Source organism: Gadus chalcogrammus, chromosome 8, assembly GCF_026213295.1.
Source record: "Gadus chalcogrammus isolate NIFS_2021 chromosome 8, NIFS_Gcha_1.0, whole genome shotgun sequence".
Taxonomy (NCBI): Eukaryota; Metazoa; Chordata; class Actinopteri; order Gadiformes; family Gadidae; genus Gadus; species Gadus chalcogrammus.
Window position 1 is genome coordinate 15,765,517 of NC_079419.1, and position 23,860 is coordinate 15,789,376.

General features: G+C 41.3%; 4 protein-coding genes across 5 annotated transcripts; all 4 read left to right on the top strand.

The window, feature by feature from the left end:
* The first annotated feature begins 658 nt into the window (after positions 1-658).
* On the top strand, positions 659-6,193 carry ccdc24 (coiled-coil domain containing 24). Its single transcript, XM_056597180.1, has 9 exons — positions 659-912; positions 1,200-1,372; positions 1,956-2,075; positions 2,491-2,565; positions 2,970-3,024; positions 4,173-4,236; positions 4,396-4,549; positions 4,641-4,989; positions 6,152-6,193. The coding sequence occupies exons 1-9, from the start codon at positions 775-777 to the stop codon at positions 6,191-6,193; spliced, it is 1,170 nt and encodes a 389-aa protein (XP_056453155.1). The 5' UTR covers positions 659-774.
* A 4,700-nt stretch (positions 6,194-10,893) lies between these two features.
* LOC130388368 (uncharacterized) lies at positions 10,894-18,113 on the top strand. The gene is made up of 12 exons (XM_056597837.1): positions 10,894-10,990; positions 13,553-13,756; positions 14,339-14,484; positions 14,719-14,837; positions 14,929-15,051; positions 15,125-15,224; positions 15,333-15,469; positions 15,807-15,931; positions 16,050-16,195; positions 16,517-16,619; positions 16,893-17,035; positions 17,240-18,113. The coding sequence occupies exons 1-12, from the start codon at positions 10,904-10,906 to the stop codon at positions 17,364-17,366; spliced, it is 1,560 nt and encodes a 519-aa protein (XP_056453812.1). The 5' UTR covers positions 10,894-10,903; the 3' UTR covers positions 17,367-18,113.
* Positions 18,114-18,371: 258 nt separating this feature from the next.
* Positions 18,372-20,633, top strand: LOC130388370 (protein THEM6-like). The gene is made up of 3 exons (XM_056597841.1): positions 18,372-18,483; positions 19,718-20,225; positions 20,341-20,633. Exons 2-3 carry the CDS (start codon positions 19,722-19,724, stop codon positions 20,446-20,448), a joined length of 612 nt encoding a protein of 203 aa, XP_056453816.1. The 5' UTR covers positions 18,372-18,483; positions 19,718-19,721; the 3' UTR covers positions 20,449-20,633.
* Positions 20,634-20,740: 107 nt separating this feature from the next.
* On the top strand, positions 20,741-23,848 carry LOC130388372 (protein THEM6-like). Of its 2 annotated transcripts, none has more exons than XM_056597842.1 (3): positions 20,741-21,405; positions 21,943-22,447; positions 22,547-23,845. In XM_056597842.1, the coding sequence occupies exons 2-3, from the start codon at positions 21,947-21,949 to the stop codon at positions 22,652-22,654; spliced, it is 609 nt and encodes a 202-aa protein (XP_056453817.1). In that variant the 5' UTR covers positions 20,741-21,405; positions 21,943-21,946; the 3' UTR covers positions 22,655-23,845. The 2 variants fall into 2 exon arrangements, with proteins under 2 accessions (XP_056453817.1, XP_056453818.1); XM_056597843.1 differs by lacking the exon at positions 20,741-21,405 and adding an exon at positions 21,412-21,687 and having other exon boundaries at positions 22,547-23,848.
* Positions 23,849-23,860: the final 12 nt, after the last annotated feature.

A 23,860-nucleotide genomic window follows, 5' to 3' on the forward strand; every position in this document is an offset into this window, starting at 1 on the left:
TCGATTTCTTTTTCTTTTTTTTACTTTACTACTTTTCATTGTCAATTTGTAGTCAAAACATAGTCCTATGGTAGGCTATTAAATACATTATATATCTATAATTAATATATCTATAACTATTATATAACATACTTTTCTGTTTTCAACAGGGTGATATACAATTAGATTGACTTGCTTACATAATATTTAAACACCAATTAAAGGAACATTGTTCAACTTTCAGAATATCCTTTAGAATATTATATTATATTACGCGTGTAATATAACCCCTCGTCCAAATTGCTCCATTATCGGTAAAAAAAATTATCCTATATCTAGTTCATGAAAATGTAATTAGTAATTCTGTTATAAAAAAAACAACAACCTAGTCTGACATATTGGTTTCAATCTTTACCTTCAACTTTAAATGATAAGACCCAGACCAGCATTATCTCGCGATATGTGAGTACGCATGGCAACACTCGTGTTGTCGTTGGATACGAGCAACAAGCAACAGGGTACGAACTTGAAGCACATCAGCTACCAGGCCTCTACGTTATGCGACACGTCTTGCTTATACAAACAAACAAATATGAAATATACCAATGCTTTAGCAAAGATACAATTCGAGGAAAGCTTTATAGTTTTGCATCAAAATGTGAAACAACGACCAGTCCGTTTGCAGAGGATTTAGGATGGATCTAAAAGCCTTTTTAAGAAGATCTAAAAGCCTTTGATAAGACAGCTATTACTAATATCTTTAACTATTAGTCGTTTTTTACAAACAGTGTGGTGATGGAAGTGCAGCGAGGGAGTCCTCGCCAGTCGCTCTGGCGTCTGGTCGAGGCGCAGGTTCCTCGGTCAGAGCTGCCGGAGGTGCGCGCGGCGCTGGGACAGTCCCTGGTCGACATGTACACGGAGGTCCACTCCGAGGTGTGTGGCCCGTCCCTATGGACCTCGATTGTAGTTCCTTATTTTTTACTTGAATGTCTATAACACTTGCACTTCTGTCATTCTAGTCGGCACTTCTTGATCTGTATCAAACATTTATTGTTGATCTGTGTCAGAAATTGAATCCATGATAATGAATTTAAAGTGAAATAAATAAGAAATAAAAGTGAAATATATAAGCTAGCTATCTAGCTCATAGTCACCCCCCTCTGGGCAAGAGTTGTGTACTTCTGCCTAATTCTTAGTATCTCTGTTGTTTTGTATCACAGCTGGACATGTGGCTGGGAATATGGCGAGAGATCAAGCAAGGTGGTAACTGTGGCAGCAGGCCGGAGACCCCACGCAGTCCTCTGGCGGACCCCCCTGTGGGCAAAGAGCTGCTGAGGGGGGAGGTCAGGATGTTACTGCAGTCCATCAGAGAGAGAGCCTGCAGGGAGGGGAGGTGGGCTGCACACGCACACAGACACACACACACACACACACACACACACACACACACACACACACACACACACACACACACACACACACACACACACACACACACACACACACACACACACACACACACACACACACACACACACACACACACACACACAAACACACAAACAACCACGTTCTCCTACCCACTGTCGCTGTTCATCACCGTTGAGTGCATTGTTAATGGGTCATTGTTTTGCCATAATAGCCGTGATATAAGCCCCTTCAGTACAAAAATACCTTATATGCAATCGATATATATATTCCTATGTTAAACCTTTACGTTGCAGATGAGTGTTGCCTACTCAAAGGCAGACAAACGGTCAATGGCCAAGTTATTAGTTATCTTGGTTTACTTGATTCCTATTTTCATTGAGTGGCGGGAATCACAACCTTTATAATGCAGTGAAACACCTGTTGTGTGTGTGTGTGTGTGTGTGTGTGTGTGTGTGTGTGTGTGTGTGTGTGTGTGTGTGTGTGTGTGTGTGTGTGTGTGTGTGTGTGTGTGTGTGTGTGTGTGTGTGTGTGTGTGTCTGCTGTAGAGATGGTGAGGAGGTCTGGTCACGGTACGACCCTGCCACAGTGAACTATGCCCTGGGTCGCTCCACAGACAACAGCCGCAGTGTCCCTGGGAGCAGCACCCCACCGCCACAAGGAACCAGGTGAGGGACATGGGAGACAAAGTCTGAATTATGAGATACTATTACAATGACAAACAACATCCAAATCATGAGGCGGGCACAGCTACTATGCTGTATCGCTACTCACTACTGGGCTGCCAGTAAAAAAAATGTCCACTGGTTGCTGTCCTGGCTCCACAATGTTGGAACGAGCTCAGGGCTGATTTCAGGACCGCTGAAGGACAGCTAGCCTTACCCATCTACTCTTTATCTCGTCATTTCAACGATTTATCTCATCATTTAGAGAATTATGCATTGTTGCATTATGCACCCCTCACACGTTAATATGTATAATTGATATTGTTTTTATTACTAAATGCATCTGTTAATGATTATTAGACCCAACAAAACATCCAAGATGTCTTATTGTTGCCCTACGTGCCGTCCCTGTACCCAGTGTTGTTGATGAGCTGGAGGCTGTGAGGGACCAGTTGAACGTGGTCCACATAGACCGGGTGGTGGAGCATCTTCGGTGAGATCATACCTTTTGCAGAAGCTCGTAGCTTTGATTTTTACTTTTTATTTTACCATAACCCTTTGCACCGAACGAGGACAACTTTTTTAATTGAATTATATACATGTACTTTTTTTTCTCCTGCTTCCTCTCGATATCTCTCTCTCCCTCACTCATTCTGAATCTCTCTCTCTCTCTCTCTCTCTCTCTCTCTCTCTCTCTCTCTCTCTCTCTCTCTCTCTCTCTCTCTCTCTCTCTCTCTCTCTCTCTCTCTCATGGCATTGAAAAACAATCAGAAAGAAAAATAATAAAAAGCCAATAATACAAATTAGTATTCTACAGCCATGCACACCACATTCAAATAATGTAGATCATTAAATGTATGATTACATTTGGATCTCTCTGTTTGTCTGTCTCTTCAGGTGCGTTCTAACACAGGACTGTGAGGCATTAAAGAGGCTGTTGCTTTGGGTTCAGGTGAAAAGAAACACTACGGCAGCTATTTTTCCCAAAAACATCTTGTAAAACTAGGAAGACGATTTACTTTCCCAATCTTCCCAAATGTTAGCACAGTTAACATCCTGGTAGATTGATTAATGACGTTTGACAATTTGTGATTGCATTTGCGTTTTTTTGCATGGTTTTGCAGGTGTTGCCGCATGTGTTGCAAAAACATTTACAAAACCTAACTATCAATCAGCTGTTTGACTACTACATGTTATAATGTCCGAACCATACATACCCTGAAGAAAACCTAAAAACCCTGAAAAATAAAAAGAATGGCACTCTTGCAGGAAGAAAGAGATAATAATATTACAGTAATAACATTAACCTCCAGCAGATATTATATTCACCACATGTAGGTCATACTTCTAACATTATGCTTAATACTGCGCAGGGTTTGGGCGACAAGCTCATATTGCCTATGATACATTAATTGGTCTTCCCTCTTTATCCTGGGTTTATGTCTGCCTTATCTTCTATCCATTCCCATACAGTCATCATCTGCTGCAGGGACTCATCCAACCTGTTCCTATTGGTTAACGGTTTGCATGTTTGATTGCGGACCATCTTTCTGAGTCACTGTTTGATATTCTCTGGGAGTTGTGTGTCTTAGGTTCTCACATGTATTTGTCTGCATGCATGTGTAAACACAGGGTCTCGGCCTATAGAAACCTGCTGGTCTGCACCTGTAGCAGGGTTCCTCTGGTAATACTCTTACTGGAAAAACATAAGGAGTGTCCGTGGGATAGTGGATTTATTAATGTGTGTGCATGTGCCAAGACGTTAAATACATACATGATACAGCCTCAAGTCAACTGACGTGTTTCATGTGCCACCGAATGGATAGAAATGTTCAAGGCCAAACCATGATGGAAGGCCACTGTGGTTCATTGGTTTTCTCTCCTGTTCACTCCTGTTCACTCGCCACTTGACAAATGTTCCAATTGTGTGTTTGGCCAACTAAGCAATTGTACAGAATAAGTAATAACTAAGTCAATAAGTTTGTGTGTGTGTGTGTGTGTGTGTGTGTGTGTGTGTGTGTGTGTGTGTGTGTGTGTGTGTGTGTGTGTGTGTGTGTGTGTGTGTGTGTGTGTGTGTGTGTGTGTGTGTGTTTCCTATAGGAGGATATTGAGCAACAATACAGGAGTCAGTGCCAGATCAAAGACAGAGAACCAACGTTCACAGGTGAGCAGCCAACCTCAACGTCCTGACTCACTGCCGCCATCTAGTGTCCACAAGTATCTGCTATCATTCTGTGGGCTTACAGGACGATGGAGCGATCTCTGTGTGCTTATTTGCTTGTTAATGTGTACCTATGCGTGCTTGTTTGTATGTGTTTTAAAGAGCTGAGAGAACAGAGGAGAGTGATCCAGATGGATTTAGATCTTCCAAGTCCCCTCCTTCCACGACCCCTCTCATCTTCCTCCTCCTCCTCCTCCTCCTCTTCCTCTGTGTCTTCCCCGCCACCCAACAGCCAAAGGTTTACAAACCCTTCCAGGTGGGTATTCAAAGTCTGAAAAACCTATAGTAAAGAATATGAATCATTTCGAAGCAGGTGTTGATTTCCAATCCCCGGGACGTCTCTGCAGATCTTCAGCTGGACTTGGGACCCCTCACCCCAGGGCCGGCCCCCCAGACCTGAGACCCCGCCCACCGGACCAGAGACTCCGCCCACTCTCCTCTCTGTCCCTCGTTATGCCGAGCCCGCCGCCCTGGGCTCCCCCGGCGAGGCCCCGCTCTACGTCGTCGCTGCGGCCCCCCCGGGGGTCCTCTTCGACCAGGACTGGAGATCTGCAGCCTGGCGCCCTGCTGCCCCACCCCAGTGAAGCAGCTCTCAGACCAGCAGCGACCAGCACCAAGAGGGCCGCCAGAAGGCAGATTAGTCCCCGTAGTCTGAGTGTGGATCAGAGGCACAATGCCAAGGGCGGCGAGAACAATGTATCCCCGGTGTCGAACGTCACTCACGGGGACCAAAGGGAGAGAAACACAGATCTCAATCCATTATCAATGACTGATGGAGAAGGAGAAGACGGCACAAGGAGAGATATCACCAATGGTGGTCTGTGTAACACTATGAATCACTATTTAAAGTCTGTGACTGAGGATTCACACACACCAAAGGATGATGAAGATAGAAGGAGTATGGTTGGTTCAGTGGCTTGTCCAATTAGAGCCAATCGGGGACAGACCAGCAGTGCTGTATTCCTCACTAAACCGTTCCAGCCACTACCTCCTACAGTACCAAAGCTGACCACCGGAGAGCGCCATTTAGTCAGACGCATTTCGTTGAAGCACGAAAAGGTGCTTTACATCCAATGATTATATATCGATTTTTATCAACTTTATGCGAGTCATATTTTCATTGCACCGACAATTTGGTCAATAAAGTTGTCTAATATTTCCATTTCAAATTGTAATTTTCTTTAATTACCAGCCAGGTCTCCAGAAGAATATAGTTTGTATATTTTCAATATTTGATTTAGCTTCTTTTAAATGGCTTAAAAACCAAGTTGGAAGGAACAATAATATTTAATCTATTTTATAAGTACATTCATGAGTATATTTTATCAACACTATTACCGATATGTTTATCTTTAACATATGTGCAAACCCTATAGAATAGGCCTCTCCATATGATATATCAATTGAATTAAATATATGCTACGTTTTCTTTGGCATAAAACTACATTTAACACCATCCCTTATCTTCACCAAGAACAATTTACTCTTGTGTGGTTAACTGAATCTAACTTTAGTCATAATCATTTCTTCCTAGCCTACTTTTACCTTCAATATACCGATTTTGGGATTCAAAGTTAAGAACGCTCCATCTGTATCCCATTTACTCTGTCATAACTCTATTCCCTGTCTCCTCTGCTATATGATGTCGGACTCGGTAGACTAATCTATAATTAATGTAGCCTACGTGTATCGTAATAATTTGAACTTTGAACTTAGTATGCACCCATACAGTTAAAACAAATATTCTACAGTTTTTAAATCTGACATTCTATACCAGCATTCACTACTGAATGAATTACAATTTATTCACTAAGCTGAATTTTCCTCTCCACATTCCCTACATCGATTTATTCTGAAGTCTAAAAGGGTGTTGATCAGCGGAACAATGCCAAGGGCATAGAGAACAATGCATCCTCGGTGTCGGACAAAACTCGGATCTCAATGTATTATCAGTGAGTACTGTAGTGACTGATGGAGAAGCACAAAATTCGAAAGGTGCAGTTTTGTCACTTTTTAAGGTCTGTGACTGAGGATTCACACACACAAAATGAAGATGATGAAGGAGGCGCCGTGTATATTTGAACCCTACACGCCTCCTACTTAACCCTACACGCGTGCGTCATCACTGATGAGGCGTCTCGTTATCGCCAGGACCATTAACGCGCCTGTTCATCAGTTCCTCATGAGGAGCTGGAGGAGGGGAGGACATGTCTCACACGGACCAGGAGCCACCAGGTAACGGTTTGGAAAGGTTTTTGAAATTGTCTGTCTTTCGTTTTTGCAATTCTGACGTTATAGTAGGCTATCCGCTGTTGTCAACTCACTTGTGTGAAATGTAGTGGTACGGAAGGGTAGCGGGTAACGGTTTGAGCCTGTTGGTAGCAAGCGTTGGGAATCAAAGAATCGAAAGTAAAATTTTAAATTTTTTCGATTCCCAAAAAGTGAGACTTTGGATTCTAAATGTTAAGATTCTAGATTCTAATGTCTAAAAAAAATCGGAATTGCACCTTGCTTATGTTTCTGCAGGTACCATATTTCACTCTAAATCATTAAATATCAAGTGGCCCATACGAGGTCCCAATTATGTAAGCCGCTGTTCAGGAGCTTTAGCCTTCAGCCTGTAAACACACAATAAAAATCAAGATGTGTATGTGTATCCCAAAACAGGCCTGAGTCAAGTGGAGAAGAATCGCTTTGAAAAATTGAAAGATCATGTGAGAAGTCTCAGAGCCCAGCCCGACCACGCGGCTGTCCAGAAGACATTGGAGGAATTCTGCCTTCAATACACGTTCCCTCAGTGTCCTGAGCCAAGAAGTATCCGAGGTAAGAGACACGTCTGCGGACTGGCCAGGTTTGTCTCCATGCAGAAGCACTTATGGTTCTGATTTTTTTGTAAAAAAATGCATTTAGTCATTGTGCAGGTGAGTTTGAGTGACTGGATTGTTAAAGAAAAGGTGCACATGGTACGTGGAAGATGCTGATATTTGTACTTTCTGCCTCCTGTGATGTGGCCTATTATCCAGTCAACAAACATGTAGCGCACAGGCTATAACTTAAAATCCTAACACAGTAGAGCAGCAGCCTTTTAAGTATTTAACCAATTCGGCCATAGTCTATGGCAAACATTTTGACACACATCAGTCATTGTTTATGGAGATTTATTTAGAGTTTTGCTGCCGATAATGATGGATGCATCACTAGTTAAATGTCTGCTGAGAATCCGTGAACGAGAGGGGGGCCAGATGCATATTCCACTGCAAACAAGCTTAAAATTTGTCTGTTCCCCTACGTTAATGGAAACACCCTATTCCAGAACTTAAGTTGGGCAAAGATAGGTCTTTATGTTTCTTAACATTGTGCTTATTTATCATTTTGGAAACCCATTATATGTCTTGAATCGGATGTTGAGTTGTACCCTAAATAACGTTAAATATTTATAATTTCAGTCCCGGTAGATCGATGATAAATATACATGTAGTTATATGAAGCTAAGAATCTGAGATAAGAGACTATTTCACAGACCAATATATTCAGTGGCTACACTGCAGTTGCCTCCTGTTAGATAGTAAACAAGTAATAAAAATGCATACATAGTTACATACACATACAGACGTGAATAAAAAAGGCCTTTCCCCCTTGTAGATTTGGATCCTGCACAGAACACAGTTGATGATTTAATGCTGAGGATTTGTCATCTTGAAAACGTTGGCAACAGTAAAGGTGTCTGTCTGTACACGGTGGACGGAATGCCCCTGACGGATGACCCCTTCTTCAACACGTGTAAGAACAGCCTCAAGCCTTTTATGAGAGTACATAACTAAGTAAACCAGCTCACAAAGCTACAGCACCCATACCATGTTATAGAGGGTAAGGGTTAGGGTTGGTAACAACGAAGTCCCCTCCTTGAAGTAAAAGGACTGTTTTTTTGCGTGGTCGTTATGTACATCAAGTTGACCAGTTTGTTCAGTACATTTAGAATTTGAATTCTGGAAAAGACACCTTAGGTAAGTGAAATCATGTCTACAATGAGCCTGTTAGAAAGGGTGTCACATATCCATTTTATGGAAAGTATATAAGAAATATTAAAGCAAGTGTAGAAAAAGATACAACTAACGGTTATCTACTTATATGAGCCGAGATATGGTGCACTCATTAATTTTCCTTCACTTTCCCCAGGGTCTTTGACAGAAAGACATATAAAGAACAAAGACAAACTCTACGCTATATTTACAACAAGGCAGAACCTAGTCAACAGCATTGTGATGAGAAACCCGACAGTGGAAGAAACCCCAGGAGAGGATACTGTTCGCTGTCACATAATGCTTAAGGTGAGTGTTAAGTATGCATGTTTTTGTGTTACGTTTACATGAGGTTTCATTTACTGAGTTCTAAGAAGAAATATAACCAATCACTACAAATAATGACATTGATTTATAAATTGATGTATAGATGTATAAATTTGATAAAAACAGTTGCTCCATGATACAAAATTGTTTTTTCTGTGTTACAAGTTACAAAATAATTGTTAAGCAACATGTCAAGATTAAATTTTAAGGCACGTCCGCCGCTCTCTGTCTCTCTTCTTTCCCCAGGGAAACTTTGAAATCTCAGTTAACCTGACCTCTGACACCATTAACGATTTGATAGACAAACTGGCAAATGAAAGTGGAATACCAGCACATGCTCTACATTACCAGTAACCTGGACATTTCTCTTGTTTTTCTATGGTTGACAAGTTTTAAAAAAAAATCCTCATAAGATCTTACATGTTAATTCATTTCTAATGAGAATCTACCATGTTTTGGCAGAGGGTACCATGGTGGTTGTGACATATTGCAATATTGTGGAATCGCTGCAGACAGAAGTTCAACGCTGAACTTTTCCTTGTCTACGTTTCCTGAAACGACGCCAGGCAATGATGTGATGTTCAGTAATGATGTTGAACCCTCAGTGCAACAAACCACTAAAGGACAGAGTGTGTTCATGTCCTCACTTTATTCTGTGGTAATTATCATCATTTATTTATGTCCTGTTTGACATAATTATAATATCTAGTTCATTTGTGTGCATTTATCCTTGGCACTGTTTGTTGATTTGGTCCATTTAATAATCAATATTAATCGACTGTTGATTAATGTTAATCAACAGCCTATACTCTAACAGATCCAATCCATATGACTTATGTTCCCTTTTGAATATATATATATATACAGGACATTGTTAGTGGACATTGAACAAATTAGTAGAAATTGAACAAAATGTTTTTGCCCCCTTTTAGAAATCAAAAATGTGTGGGAGCGATTTCTCACCTGTGATTGTTTACATACGCAAACTTACCGGCTGCAGCCCTCTGGCACAGAGTTTGTGCCAGCTGATCTGCAGGAATCAGATTGTGACCAAAACTCAGAAGGTTTGTGCCATTGCAGTGTTAGCATTTAGTTCACTTAGCACTTATACAACTATGCTCATCTGTTGCATAATACGCTACTTATGGTTTTATTCTCCTCCAAACTCTGAAGATTGCAATCTTTGAGGGATTGTACGTGCTGTTCAGAGAACTCTTGCCACGGCCTGGACAGCGCACAGAGGAAAAACCAATAGAGGACCTAAATGTCTTTGAATATGCGACACACTGCTGGGCATATCTCCTATCGACAGCAGGGGTACGATGGTATTTTATCTTGTCTTGACTTCTTGTGTTCAGCTATGGATCACGTGCATTCACTATTTTAATCCATCGACCAGGATCAGTCAATGGATCATGAGAACTATGCACCAGTTTCCCTGACATCTGAGGAGGGTGTTCGTTTCTGTGAACCAGTCTATGTACCAGGAACCCCAGTTGTCTATGAAAGGGCATATGTTCTTCAAAAGATCAGAGGTAAATGATACTATTCATACAATGGTACGATACAATGGTCAACTTAATTAGGTTTCAATCAGTAAAACTTCTCGTCCACACTTTGCTAGGCCTCAGATTCCTGGAGTAATTAGTTAAAAAACTAAATTAATTCAATTATTTTCATGTTAAATGAAAATCAATGGATCAAATGAAAGTGTAGAAAGCCAGTGAACCCAAAACCGTATATACCCATTCTGTGTATTGATGGTGAAGCTCCATCTGCGCAGCGGTCTATTTAATGTTTGTGTCCGAGGGATGATAAAATGCGCCACACAATGCTACATTATGTGATGGATTTTATATACAACATCGCTCAATATAATGCTCATACACAACAACGGCGATAGAAAAAGTTCACAAAGTTGGCATGGGGATAACACGCCCCTCTAATTTCTAGAACTCTCAAACCAAAACACATTATTTTTCATGTCAGCGTTTTAATTCCAGCTGAAACTGGTTTCACTGGCTCTTTAATAAAAGGATCATCAAATTTTAATTGTTGGTTTTCGACAGATTTTATGACATTATCTGTGGTATCTTACTATTACTAAAACTAAGTTTAATTTCAGATTGAAATGTACAATTTTTTTGGCCATATATTGTTGCTTCATTCATCTTAGTTTGATTTGTTTTTCCTTTTGAAGATGGAGAGAAAATTCCAAACTGCTGTGAAGTAGACTTGCTGGAAAGTTCACTGAGGAGAGAGCCATGGATAGAGAAGATACTGCTAAGCCTGCCTCCTTCTGTCAGAAGATACAACCTTTGGATATCTCACGACGACATGCTTGGAGAGAAGTATGTAGTCATTTAACACATAACATGTTGAATATGAATCAAACTGGCCTATTTTGCTGGGTGTAGCACAAAATATATGATCACAGCAGAAGTCTTGTAGAGCCAGCCTTGCCATACAGAAAGTCTGGCAGACTGCGTTTTAATAACTTTGTCAAGAACGGCCAAATTGTGAAGGAATGTCTTTATTGACATGCATGCGTAACCAATCCCGGACCCCTGGCAAAACAAACCAGATTCAAAATGCTATTCGTTAGTATGAGTTGTTAGTGGTCTTTAGCGGTAGGATGAGTCGTAACGACTCATTTTCTAATGACTTTTTTTTTTTTTTATAGAAAACATGTGTTGTCTGTTTCAATCCCTTTCAGAATGTGCTGTTTCTGGTGTCTGTAGCTTTATATGCAAATTAGCTGCTGCCCATTGCATCCAAATGAGCTGTCAGAGTGAATATATATATATATATATATTTATATATATATCTCTATCTCAGACTGATAAACCCATGGATGTTTATAAAGAATAAACCTATGCCCGTGTTGCACCAAAGCTACATCTATATTTCTGTGAGTGACGAGGCTAAAAGCCAATGGCAATGGTGTCTTGAGTTCTTGGAAGACCTGCCCAGTTTAACCTACCCCTTATACCAGATGTTCAGGATGAAACTCCTGGAAGAGGCTGAAACTCTGCCCTGACACACCAGCACTTGGTTATTTGTGTTTCTGTATCATAAAGCTCTTACTTTATCCTGCAAACAAAATCTACCTCTGGGTACAAAATAAAGTAACTTGAACTTAAATGGATATGGTTCACATGAAGAAAAAGTAGATGATCGTAAAACATTTAATACAAAAAAAACACCAATTTGAGAAATATTTATCCAAAGTGGACTACCTAGGAATAAGGCAAGTCTAAATAATCCTAGATTTATAAGATGAATATGGCGCAGTACACATTTTCATTAAAATTCAAGAAAGTGGTAGGTACAATCTCCAGCTCACCTCTCCCTTGTGGCTTAAAGCTTTCAGCTGACAATGAAGGAGACTTTTGGTGACATGACAGAGAAACTGACAGAGTTCCCCTTCCTACAAGTGACCCCACCGCTGCTACTCAAGGGCGCAGGACAAGATGGGCTGCTGCTTCTTCAACTTAGTGAAGGTTCTGCATTAAGTAGGATTTAAGATATTTTTGTTGTCACTAGTGGTCAGTCAGGACTTTCATAAGGATCAACCCAGGAAGGTCTTGAACCTAAACCTGAAGTCTGACTCAATATGCATGCAACCATCAGATAGATAGACTAGTTCATGCAATTGTTTGTAAATGGGTGGCTCATCTTTTTGTTGCGAGCCTTTTCCGCGCGCCGGCTGCAGCCTATAGGCATTATATGTCGGCCTTTTTCCCCCCTTTTTTTCAAAACAGTTATACAGTTTAATGCCCACTTTTAGCCTACTGCCTTTGTTTGATTATTGTTGTCCGATAAGTTGGCTAATTATTGTAATTGGAATAGGCTACAGATTTAGTCTTGTTGATTCGTTTCCAAACCTTTAAGAGCGCCTGTAGGCGCATTGTTCAGACTTTACGAGCGCCGCATAAGCCTATAACCTATAATGCCAGTATTTATTATTTTAAAACTGTTAAACAGTTGTAGGTCTTCAAGTTAACTGTATTGTATTAATGTTGGCCCATACATTATTGTTGGAATAAAGATTTAATTGATAAAAACATGCTGCATTTTGTATTTTCGGGAATTTCAATATAGCCTGTAGAAAAAAGTTAATGATTAATCGATAATTGATCGATAACTCTAGCGATGCTCGATCAAGGAAATTTCTTCAAATGCCCATCCCTAGTGTGTACATCATACACCACACACGTCCCCCAGAATTCACTAAAACCTGCCAGGGGCACGTAGCCCGTGGCCAAAAGGACTCCTGGGCCGCTGGCCAGCTCGCGAAGAGGACTCTGAACCCCCATCAGAGTGGGGGTTCAGAGTCAGTTCAGACAAGGCTGCCGTCCCAACGCCTGGGGGCAGTGGAGGCGGGGCCAGTAGGCCCACGGTGATGTGGTCCGCCCTACCCCCTCTATCGCCAATAACAGCCTAAGCCCCCGGCTCAACTACCCGGAAAAGGTCCGTGGTAGGGCGTCTGCAGGGGTCGTTGGTATCGTTGGGCATCGGTAGCAGGGTTGAAGGGGCCGGGACCCGAAGTGACTGACCGTACACCGACTCGGTGGCAGAGGAATGAAGGTCCTCCTCGGGTGCGGCCCTGAGCTCCTGACCCACGGGAGTCGTTCACACCGGCCCTCGGCCTCGAGGCTGGCTCTCAGGGCGGCCCTCCTCTATGTTTAATGACGCAGGTGGGAGGGAAGGAAGGTTTGACTTTGAAATGTCTTTCCAGTCTTAAAACCATTTCCCAGTTTTGACCTTTTGTGCTCGGACCTGCTAGCTCATTAATTGCAAGGCTCTTGGATCAAGTTGTCTGCTGAATGAATAAATAGTAATAGTACAGCAATGTCTTGTATACACTGCAATACTGGTACAATATGTGGTGGCATTGATATGTTTTGTAGGTGCTGATGGATACCAGTTCCTCCATGGTGGAGGAATGCTATGGTGAACTGAAAATGAAGAAGATGGACGCTGTGAAGGAGCTGTTTGACAGTTTTGCAACAAGGACCATGGCCTATGATTTCCATCACGTGATTGGCCTTGCGAGCTTCAGCTCAAAAGTGACCGTCATACATACATTTACTGAAAATCTGGAAAAGTTCAAGGTAGTTTTTAACATTATATCAAACCAATTAGTTGTAAAGGCCAACAGACGTTTTTATTTAACATTTTACTCTATTCATCTTCAATAGACCTCTGAAGAATAAGTCCCGCCTCCGAGGCTCCGGTTCCATCGGTCAAATGTCTATGGGAAATAATAATTTCCCATAGACATTTAACCAATGGAACCAGGAGCCTTGGTGGCGGGACTTATTCTTCAGAGGTCTATTGTTTTCCCTAACTTAACGGTGCTGTGGGTTAGATTTAAGAGCTATTATTTGAGTGTAATTGGTAAAAAATTCAGCCATCCGTCAGCTTTTAGTGAGCGAACCGCAGGAATATCTGTTTCGAGACAATTTTAAATTTCAGATTCCCACCGGCTAATTTGTGACAAATCACTACATTTCTTCCGTGATTGGTTGCCTGTCAATCACATTTATGTGAATGTTAGACTCCTCAATGGTGAAAGAATATTTAGAGTTCGATAATTGTTCAGGAAACATACTTCATGCTTTACAAATGAGGCTCTTCTGGGACAGCATAACTTGATGAAAGGCAGTATACACTAGACCTGACTGTTAATACAGGAGCATCTGCGTGAGCTTCAACCAAGTGGATCCACTCTTCTGTACGATGCCCTACAACGTGGAGTCAAAGAACTGATCACAGTGAAGCAGAGGTTCCCTCAATGTAGACTCCGCATCATATGTCTTACGGATGGAAACGATTTGGGGTAAATTCCTATTTGTGTGCAAAATACCTTATCTAGTCCATAAATGTGAAGTGACCATGCTTTCTCACAACCTTCATGCGAGGTCAAGCACCGACCACAAACTTTGTTTAATTTATAAAAAAAATTACATGCACAAGATGTTTACATTACATTTATATACCATATTAATCTATACTTTGTTTATATAGTGTTCATATAGATGTGTTTGGCCTATTTATCCCATTGCTCACAAAGGTCGATGGCAAAAACTGAAACCGTTACAATCAATCTGATCGAATACAACATCGTTCTGGATTCCATCCTGCTCGGAGATGTAGACAACCACACACTTCACGGAATCAGCAATGCCACAGGTAGAGCTTCTAATTTCATTAGCCATTAACCCTAGTCAAAACATGGCATATATTCAATGTATTAATACTTTGCATCCAAAACTGTGATTAGGAGGTTGTTGTTTCAAGCCTGAAACAAGCAGGGATGGCCTGAAACTTTTTGAGATTGAAACGGTTCTCTCTCTGGAAATGCGAAAACCTAAGGAAAAACTAGATCCATCCGCCATCACAAGCGAGTTGAGTTGCAATACTTGCAGTACCCTAACATTCATATTTGTTCTCATTTGTCTTTCATTTTTCTGTCCACTAGAGTGTTTTAAGTAGCATCTTTGCACAACACGGCTACGATGACCTCCCAGAGACTACTCTGCCAAGCAATTTCAACGACAAAGTGACCGTGACAGAGAAGTATGTCCAAACTATCTGACCACTTTGCTTTCCCCCCGTGCCTTGTGGTTCTTAGTCCCCCTGCCAGGCTTCCCCTACTCAACTAAACGCACACTTCTTTCACCACAGTGCATTAAAAAATAATATCCAGGAATCTAAGAAATCGAAATTGATGGAGAAGGACAAACGTATACTAGAGGAGTTGAGACGCTTACACTGTGAGCCTCATCCCTACTTCACCATCTTCCCCTCCGAGTCCGACTTCAGTAAGTTGCAATCATGCCCACTAGGACTAAGTAATATCATCTTTCATTGCCATGTATATGTACCTAAAAAGAGGGGTGGTGCGCACATCCAAAGGTAATCCAAAGGTGCTAGACAATAGTATTGAATATAAGAGAAAGGCGGGTCTGTACACTGTTTTAATGCTCCAATAGTATATTTATTAACAGCAACGTTTCGATCGCTAGGGATCTTCATCAGGCTAATGTACCTACCGTACGTGTACTCCGCACAAGCTTTCTAAGTAATGTATAACAGTCATGATTTCTGATTCCTAACTGATATGTCTGATTCCTAACTGTTATTTCTAACTTTCTATAGCTTTTTGGAAGAATCTGATGCAGGGTCCTCCTGACACACCTTATGAAAAGGGGGTCTTTGAGCTGTACTGTCAGTTTGACAAGGACTACCCAGTGAAACCTCCTACAATCCGCTTCTCCACGCATGTATCCTTATTTGATTACAATGCATCATCCATACATTTGTATAATCGTTGTGAAAGACCCAGTAAACAAAACAAATAAACAGAACTTTTCCAGTGCCATAATCTTAACATGAGTAAAGGTGTACCACTGCAACATCAACAATTCTGGACGGATATGTCACCACATATTTGACCGCAGCTACAATGCCCATGTCACCATGAGGGAGATCCTGGAAGCCATCTATGGACTGCTCATCGCCCCTGAAGCTGAAGACCCATTAGACAGGTGGGATCTTCTAGCGTTGGTAAAACTAAATTTAGTTGATGTATACATATATTCTTTGCTTTCTTCAAGTTGGCTTTGAATGAAAAATTTGTATTTTACTGTTTTCTATATGATGCTGACCATGCTGAATGGTTTCCATCAAGTTGACATGAGGGGCAGACCAAATTCTGTAGAATTAGTCATTATATGGGCATGTTTTTGTTTTTTTTGTCTTTTTGTCTTTTTTTTTCTCTTACAAAACTATTTTACGAATACTTAATTTGCCTGTGAATGCTTTTATGTAATGTGATACCATTTTATACAAATGTTCTCCTTTGTAAGCATTTTGGCTGAGGAATTCCTATCCAGCAAGGACAAGTATGAACAAGAAGCCAAGGAACACGCCGCGAAAACCGCAGCCAAGTCCTTCAATGACAAGGAGCGGGTGAGATCCCCACATATATTTAGGATTCTATGAACTAAAGGATATATTAAAAAATTGTGTCCAACATCTTGTGCTAACATGAAGTGGACATTTGTTTATATGTTTTTGTGAGTTCTTGTTTTTTTATGTCAAGATAATTTCCTCATTTATATCTGTACGTTTGGATGAGTTATTACTGAATGAGCCTCACAAGTAAAGGCCACATTTTCTGAGCCACAGGCATTACACCTTATGAACAAAACATTAAACTGCTTTATTACTTCTCCCTATAAGGAATTGGTCGGTCGGGGTTCTGTTCCGAAGAACACACCCCAACATCTGAAATGTCCACTCAGCAAGAGGATATTTGTTGAGCCTGTTAGAACAAAGTATGGGACAGTATACGAGCGTAAGGCCATCGAGGAACACCTTAAAACGTACGGTCTACATTTTCCTCTTGAGTATTTTAATGTGTTGTGCGATGATATTATTTTCCTGATGCTTTTCCCTGGATGAATTTGATTGATCAGTTCAATAATCCTTAGTTTTCACCACCAGTCTGTAGCCTTTCTTTCATGTTTGATTTGATTTGTAGACTAGCATTCCTGTATTCTGTCAAATAAAAATGTTGTCTCTTTTAGAAAACCATTTGATCCACAAATGGGGAAAAAACGTCCACTCCAGACTAGTGACCTTCAACAAGATCGAGATATGAAGAAAATGGTGAGGGAGCACAAGGTTCGTCAGATTCAACCAGCAGGGCCTTGAAACGTTAGGCTAAATGTGCCTTGTTTATCACTAGTTCAGAAGAAATCGGTCATGGAGAGTGTTTTTTTTTCTGTTGACAAGCATTACCAAAACAGAGCATCTCATTGTAACAGTTTAATCACATTATTGTTGCTTATAAAAAAATATGTTTTCTCTTTTTTTTGTTATCTTTCAAATATACCTACTGTAGTCTGATGAGGAACAAGCTTTAGTTGGGCTATTTAACGCAGACATTAATGCGGAACTACTACTGGTCATCAGTATGAATGTTCATTTGTAAGACATGCCCTTGTTTATTGTTATTTCTCATGCAAAAATGCAGTGTCTCTTCATTCCATGTGAAAACATTGAACATGTGAGGCCTCTCTAGGCCTTCTGTCATGTTTGATTCCTGTGTACTCTTTAAATAATCTTGTTTTGTTATAAAACAAATGTTTTGGGAATTCTATAATCTTTCGGTCATGTTTGATTCATTTATACTCATTAACAGTTTATCCTTGTTATTTGTAATATTGTTATGATCATCAACGCTGAGTAGGATGCTCCAATACCAGCATGTTGTTATTATCACTTAACCAACCGATATTGTTGGTCAAATAAATAGTTATGTGATTTGAAATGCGTGCCTCATTCAATCCTCCAATATTTTGTTCATTTTGGAAGCTTCAGAATATGACACATCTACATCTCATCAGAATACTGGATACTGAATAATGCCTTTATAATTCATAGTAGGCCTACCTTGATGTTTTTACATATAAACTCAAGTTTGCATGCAAATGCAGATTTGTGTATAACTATAGTGAAGTAACGTTTGCAACGATTTAGTTCTGCTTCATGTTGACAAACTACAAAAATAAACAAAGTAGTCTACACAAATCCTATAAAAAATAATAATGTTCCGCACCGCTACTTATCAAACACAGGTATAATTTTGTACAAACCATTATTTTGCTTACGCATGACGCTGAACTCGTCGGCCAATTAAAAGCCTGCATTGGGGTTCCTACGTACCGGAATTCTTCCGTGCAAATCCCGTATGGACCATGGACACTGCGGTAACTTTGTAATGAGTCAACAGATAGAAAAACACGGGAGTTAAGACTTAAGATACGACGTAAGTAGTATGATTGACACACCTATAGGACATTATTCGTTGCCATGTTGGTTAAATGTCTTTGTAAACTGTTCCATTCCGTCCCCCTGTGAGCTGGTAAAACAACCTGAGGTAGCTACATGCAGGACCTATCGGTTACAGAGTATCTAACTATATGTAGGCTATGCAAGTAATGTTCGTTCTCCTTAATTTTAAACCCCTCACATAATCCATGAATAATGTCGTGCAGACATCTCGGACCTTTTCCCTTTTTTGTTTTGTATCTTAAGACTACCAATGTGCAGTCCCAGTAAACGTACCATTTAGTTCCAAGGGTTCATTATTTCGTATCTGAGCCTATGGAAATATATCAAATATCAATCTGAATTATTTCGTTTCGCAGCCAAAAAGTAGGATGTTTTACTGTGTACAGTAGCCAGTTTTCTTCGATGATGCAGACTTGTTCAATGCCAGTACCTGATTTACCAGCCAAACCTGTTGAATAGCTTACAGAGTGGTAACAGCTATCCAACTTCAATAAGTCGAGACTGTGACTCGTGAGAGCCATACTATAGACCGGGTGGAGGTTTCGAGAACAGCCAACAAGATTATAGGTACAAAATATAAGTAACAATATTTTCTTTATTAGAGCAGCGAGCGAGTCAATTGTGGGGAAGCAGCAGCAACAACAACAATGTTCGTACGTACCCTAGCCTACACTCCTCAGGTCTTCTGCATAGGAGGGAAGACAACCAGACAACACACGTTGGGATCATCGTGGTGGAACAAATAATTCAATCTATATTCTTTGATAATTGTGGTTCAAATGTAGTCAATTAGGGTATACATGATTGGACAAGTACATTCATATCTGCACAGTGCACACCGTTAATGTAACCATGGTATGGTCCAGAGTGTAAAGTAGGCGTGCCGTATATTATATCTTTTTGTGTTCTCCTTAATCACCCCTATAGTCTGAAATGCCTTCGCAGGCTCACATTATACAACACAGCAGCCCCTAAGCCCATTAAAGCTCCCTGTTTCAGCCATTCAGCCCAGTAGTGGCTAGTGAGTTAGTGGGTAGCTTGTAGTAGATGGTAGTAGTAGGTGTCTTGATGAACTGATTCTCCTTTTGAACCCCCTCTTGGCAACTACTCCGGTAAACCGACACCTTCTTGGGTCCTCCCTGTTCACTCTTCCCCAACCATCCAATGTGCCGTCCGGTCTCATGCCCTTGTGCTCCTGCCTCCCCCAGAACCATGTGGTGGCTGCTGTGGGTCCTGGTGGCCCTGCTCACTCTCTTCTCCTGCCTGGACGTGTGGTACTTCCTGCGGGCCGCCGCCGTCCTCACCCGGGCCTGGTTCCAGACCCCCGTGTGGGACGTCACCGCCGAGCAGGTGGTGGCGGGGCGCGTCCTCCCCCGGGACATCGACATGTGCCACATGAACAACGCCCGCTACCTGCGGGAGTGTGACTTTGCCCGCTTCTCGCTGTACATGCGCAACGGCGTGTTCAAGGCGCTCCGAGCCCTGGGGGCCAGCATGGTGGTGGGGGCCACCACCGTCCGCTACCGGAGGGCCCTCTGTATCGGAGAGGGCTTCGAGCTGCGCAGCCGCATCGTCACGTGGGATGAAAAGTCTTTTTTCCTAGAGCAGAGGTTTGTCTCCACAAAGGACGGGCTGGTGTGCGCTGTGATGTACTGCCGGCAGAACATCATCCGAGGCAGTCCCGACAAGATCATGCAGCATCTATGCAAGAGGAAGGTATGTCCCCTGCACCGTTTTTTTTTTTTTTTTTTTTAGTTATGGCGGCTGATATCTCTGATTCTCTTTGCTTCCGACATGGCAGCTGTAACTCCTGATGGCGTTTTCATTGCAGGTCGAGTGCCCTGAGTTTCCAGAAGACCTTCAGCATTGGGTGAACTTCATCTCAGCCAGCAGCCAAGCCCTCAGAGCAGAAGGGGGACTGGAGGACAAAAACAAGTGAAGCAGGCCATGAACCCTTTTTGGAAATGGAGACCAATTTTTCTACGCCTTCTATTTTGTGAGCCAACATTCTCTTATGAAAAGGAGATGTAGCTGCGGTTGGACGTGGTCAGCCGTGGGGCTTCTGTGTGACACTACAATGTGAACCCAGTTGTGCCTTACCTTTTGATTAAAAGCTTTTTCTTGGAATCAACACAGGCTTCTTTTACTGTCAGCATTCATGAGATCAAACATCCCTGAAATTATATTTGTTGACAACAAGAATACAAAATTGATAGGATTATGATTTAATGAATGACTTCTGGTAAAGGTGGAGCTTGAGAGGTGGTGGTTAATGAGCTGAGGGATTCAGATGGGTAGGAAGAAAGAAAAGTACTTTTAAACCTTGTGGATTAATGCAGATAGGATGGGCTCAATGATGGGATAGAGACGAAAACAGGGTCACGGTGGGAATCAATGTGAATAGGTTACTTACATCCCTCAGCAGAACTAATAATTCGCTTCCACTTTAAACCAGTTATTTCAACAGCAAAATTAACACAAAAGGGCCAAGTATGAAATACATGTGTACATATAATATATTTATGGTATTGTCAGAATCTTTATGAAATTGACTGAGAACACTATAGATATGCTCAACAGTGGTAGGTGTATCCTATGTTTTGGTGATATTAATAATTAAATTAAGTCAATGCAGTTGTCCCGAGTATAGGCTACATCATTCACAAGAATATCGATATAACATATACGAAAAATAATTAAACAACTCTACAGTTTAAACTAAGTGTTAGGTATAAACCCACTAGACCTTCAGAAATGCAAGCGGTTCGTTTATCTAATGAAGGCTGACGTTCTGTCCAAGCCTGCCTCTCCCGGAAGTAGGAAGCTTTCTCTATCTACCGGCTTCTTCATTTTGACAGCGCATCCCATGGTAGCACTTTTTTTTTCCGAAGACATAGTAAGTGAAATATTTAGATTATTCAACGTGTCGCTCGTATTATTTATATCCGAAGTGAACAATGAAGGATAAGGCGTAAGCACCTGCTCGTTCGTAGTATCAGTGGCGACTACGCCACCGGCTAACGGGAGCTAGCTCGGCTAACAGATTGGGTTGTTACAGAAGGATCCTGTTGCAGCACATAGGGCAGCGCGTCCATATCCTCAAGGTTGAAATTGGTGATGGCACGAATCCATAATTTTATTGGGCCTGGGTGTGTTCTCATATCAATTAGACAAACGAGTAGGTTATACTTTACTGTTTTTATTCCACGATGTTATTGTTGAGGTCAAAGCTGCATTTTATTGTAGTATTTAATAATACAGTAGTGTTCAGAGCAGAACAATTTCCAAATGCATCCCCGTCCGAACTTTAAAATATAAACACACTTCGACATATAACACTCATAAGGATGCTGCTACAATGCCTGCTGGCCATAATGTTCTATGCTATTGGCATTTAATGCTAATTCTCATTGGCTTGCTTGCTTCCTTGCAGAGACATGTTCCTGCTGTTGGTGGGTGCTCTCCTGCTGCTCTTCTGCACAGTAGATGTTTGGTACTTCCTGCGAGGGGCCCAAGTTTTTTTCCAGGCATGGTTTCAACCCCGAATAGGGGATATTATGGCCGAACAAAGTGTGGATGGTCAGGTCCTGCCCCACGACCTGGACTACATGGGCCACATGAATAACTCCCGCTACCTGAGGGAGTGTGACTTTGCCAGGTTCCACCATTACATGCGAAATGGGCTGTTCATGGCCTCACACAGGCTGGGGGCGCGGATGGTGGTGGGGGCCTCCACTATCCGTTATCGGCGCTCGTTGGCGTTCCGCGAGCCCTTTGAGATCCGGACCAAAGTTATTGGCTGGGATGAGAAGGCCTTTTATTTGGAACAGCGCTTTGTGTCTAAGAGGGACGGCTTCATCTCAGCGGTCATGCTCTGCAGGCAGAACGTGGTGCGCTGCAGCCCCGAGCAAATCATAGAGTTTGTGTGCAAAAGAAAGGTAGGTGTATTGAGAAACCAAGGTTTATCCTGTGTTCTGTCCATGCTTTTTAGTTTGTTTATTGTGTGTGTGTGTGTGTGTGTGTGTGTGTGTGCGCAGATCACATGTCCAGAGTTTCCTGAGGACCTCAAACACTGGCTAGACTACATCTCAGCCAGCAGCCAGGCTCTCAGAGCAGAGAGCGGCCTGGAGAAGAAAGACGAGTGAGTCTCGTCCCGAGGACAGGAAGCCTCATTCCCAGCATATTGTTTGCACACTGACGTGAATACGCACATGCAATGAAACATTCTCATTCTAGGAAAGTATGTAGTTAAGTTGCTATATATATAATTCATTTGTTTTTCACCCAATGATGTATGATCCTTTTTAATTTTAATTTATTCCATATTATTAAATGACTGTCTTGACTGAGTATTGAAGAAGGCCAAAAGTAAAGACTTCCTTAAGGAACCAAAAGTATAAGGAATGCAAGAATGATTGCAGAAAACAGGGGATGTTTAGCATTTTGTATCATCATGGCTTTAGATACGCATGTGGAACCTTAGATATCAATGACATCAATGCATGTTTTCATACAAAGGGAATGATTTATTTGTGCCTGTTTCCCACGAGTAGCGGAAGATATCCAAATTTACGATAACCATTCATACTAGAAAAAAAAATGTCTTTTTTTCAAATATTGGGGTGTGATCTGATACTTGAAGTACCTAATATGTTTATATAGACACTTTCCTTTTACAGTTTGCACACGTTATCCCACGGTGAAAGACTGCACTTTGTGAGTTATCTTGAGGGATTGTTTAATAGATTAGGTTTAAGATGAATACACAAAAGGGTATTTAAGCACAGGTTGTGTGAAGGAGCTTGACTATCAATCAGCTGGATCTGTCGATGCATAAAACTGGAACACGTTAAGATGTTATATTAATGCATATTTTACGGTTACTTAAATGATAAATTTATACAATCTCGAGCCTGACAACTTTTTTTGTGACCAAAATAATGTATCATTCCTCATGAAAGAATCATCTGTATTTCTATCCCATATTATATGTATGTTTGTCTTATCTGTTCATATTCATGAGTTTACTGAGTGCAGCTTGTTTAAATTCTGAGAGGGGGAATGTGGAAATAATTGTATTTTTGATTGTTATTTATTGATAAATTATTCAGAGATCCAAATATAGGATTATACGGTGTATGCTCATTATTAAAATGCCTTTTAAATGCTTTACCAGTTGGTTGTGTTCTTTGGGCCTCAGGTGTATACTGTATAGGTGTGGCCTTTGGTGTGCATCTTAGGGTTTTAATTTTGAGTGGCATGAATAAAAAGTGAAAACATGTTTCCTTTATTCAAACTTCTCTTACCCTTTGTACATGGATTAATGTCTCCATCTACTGGACAGGGCTATG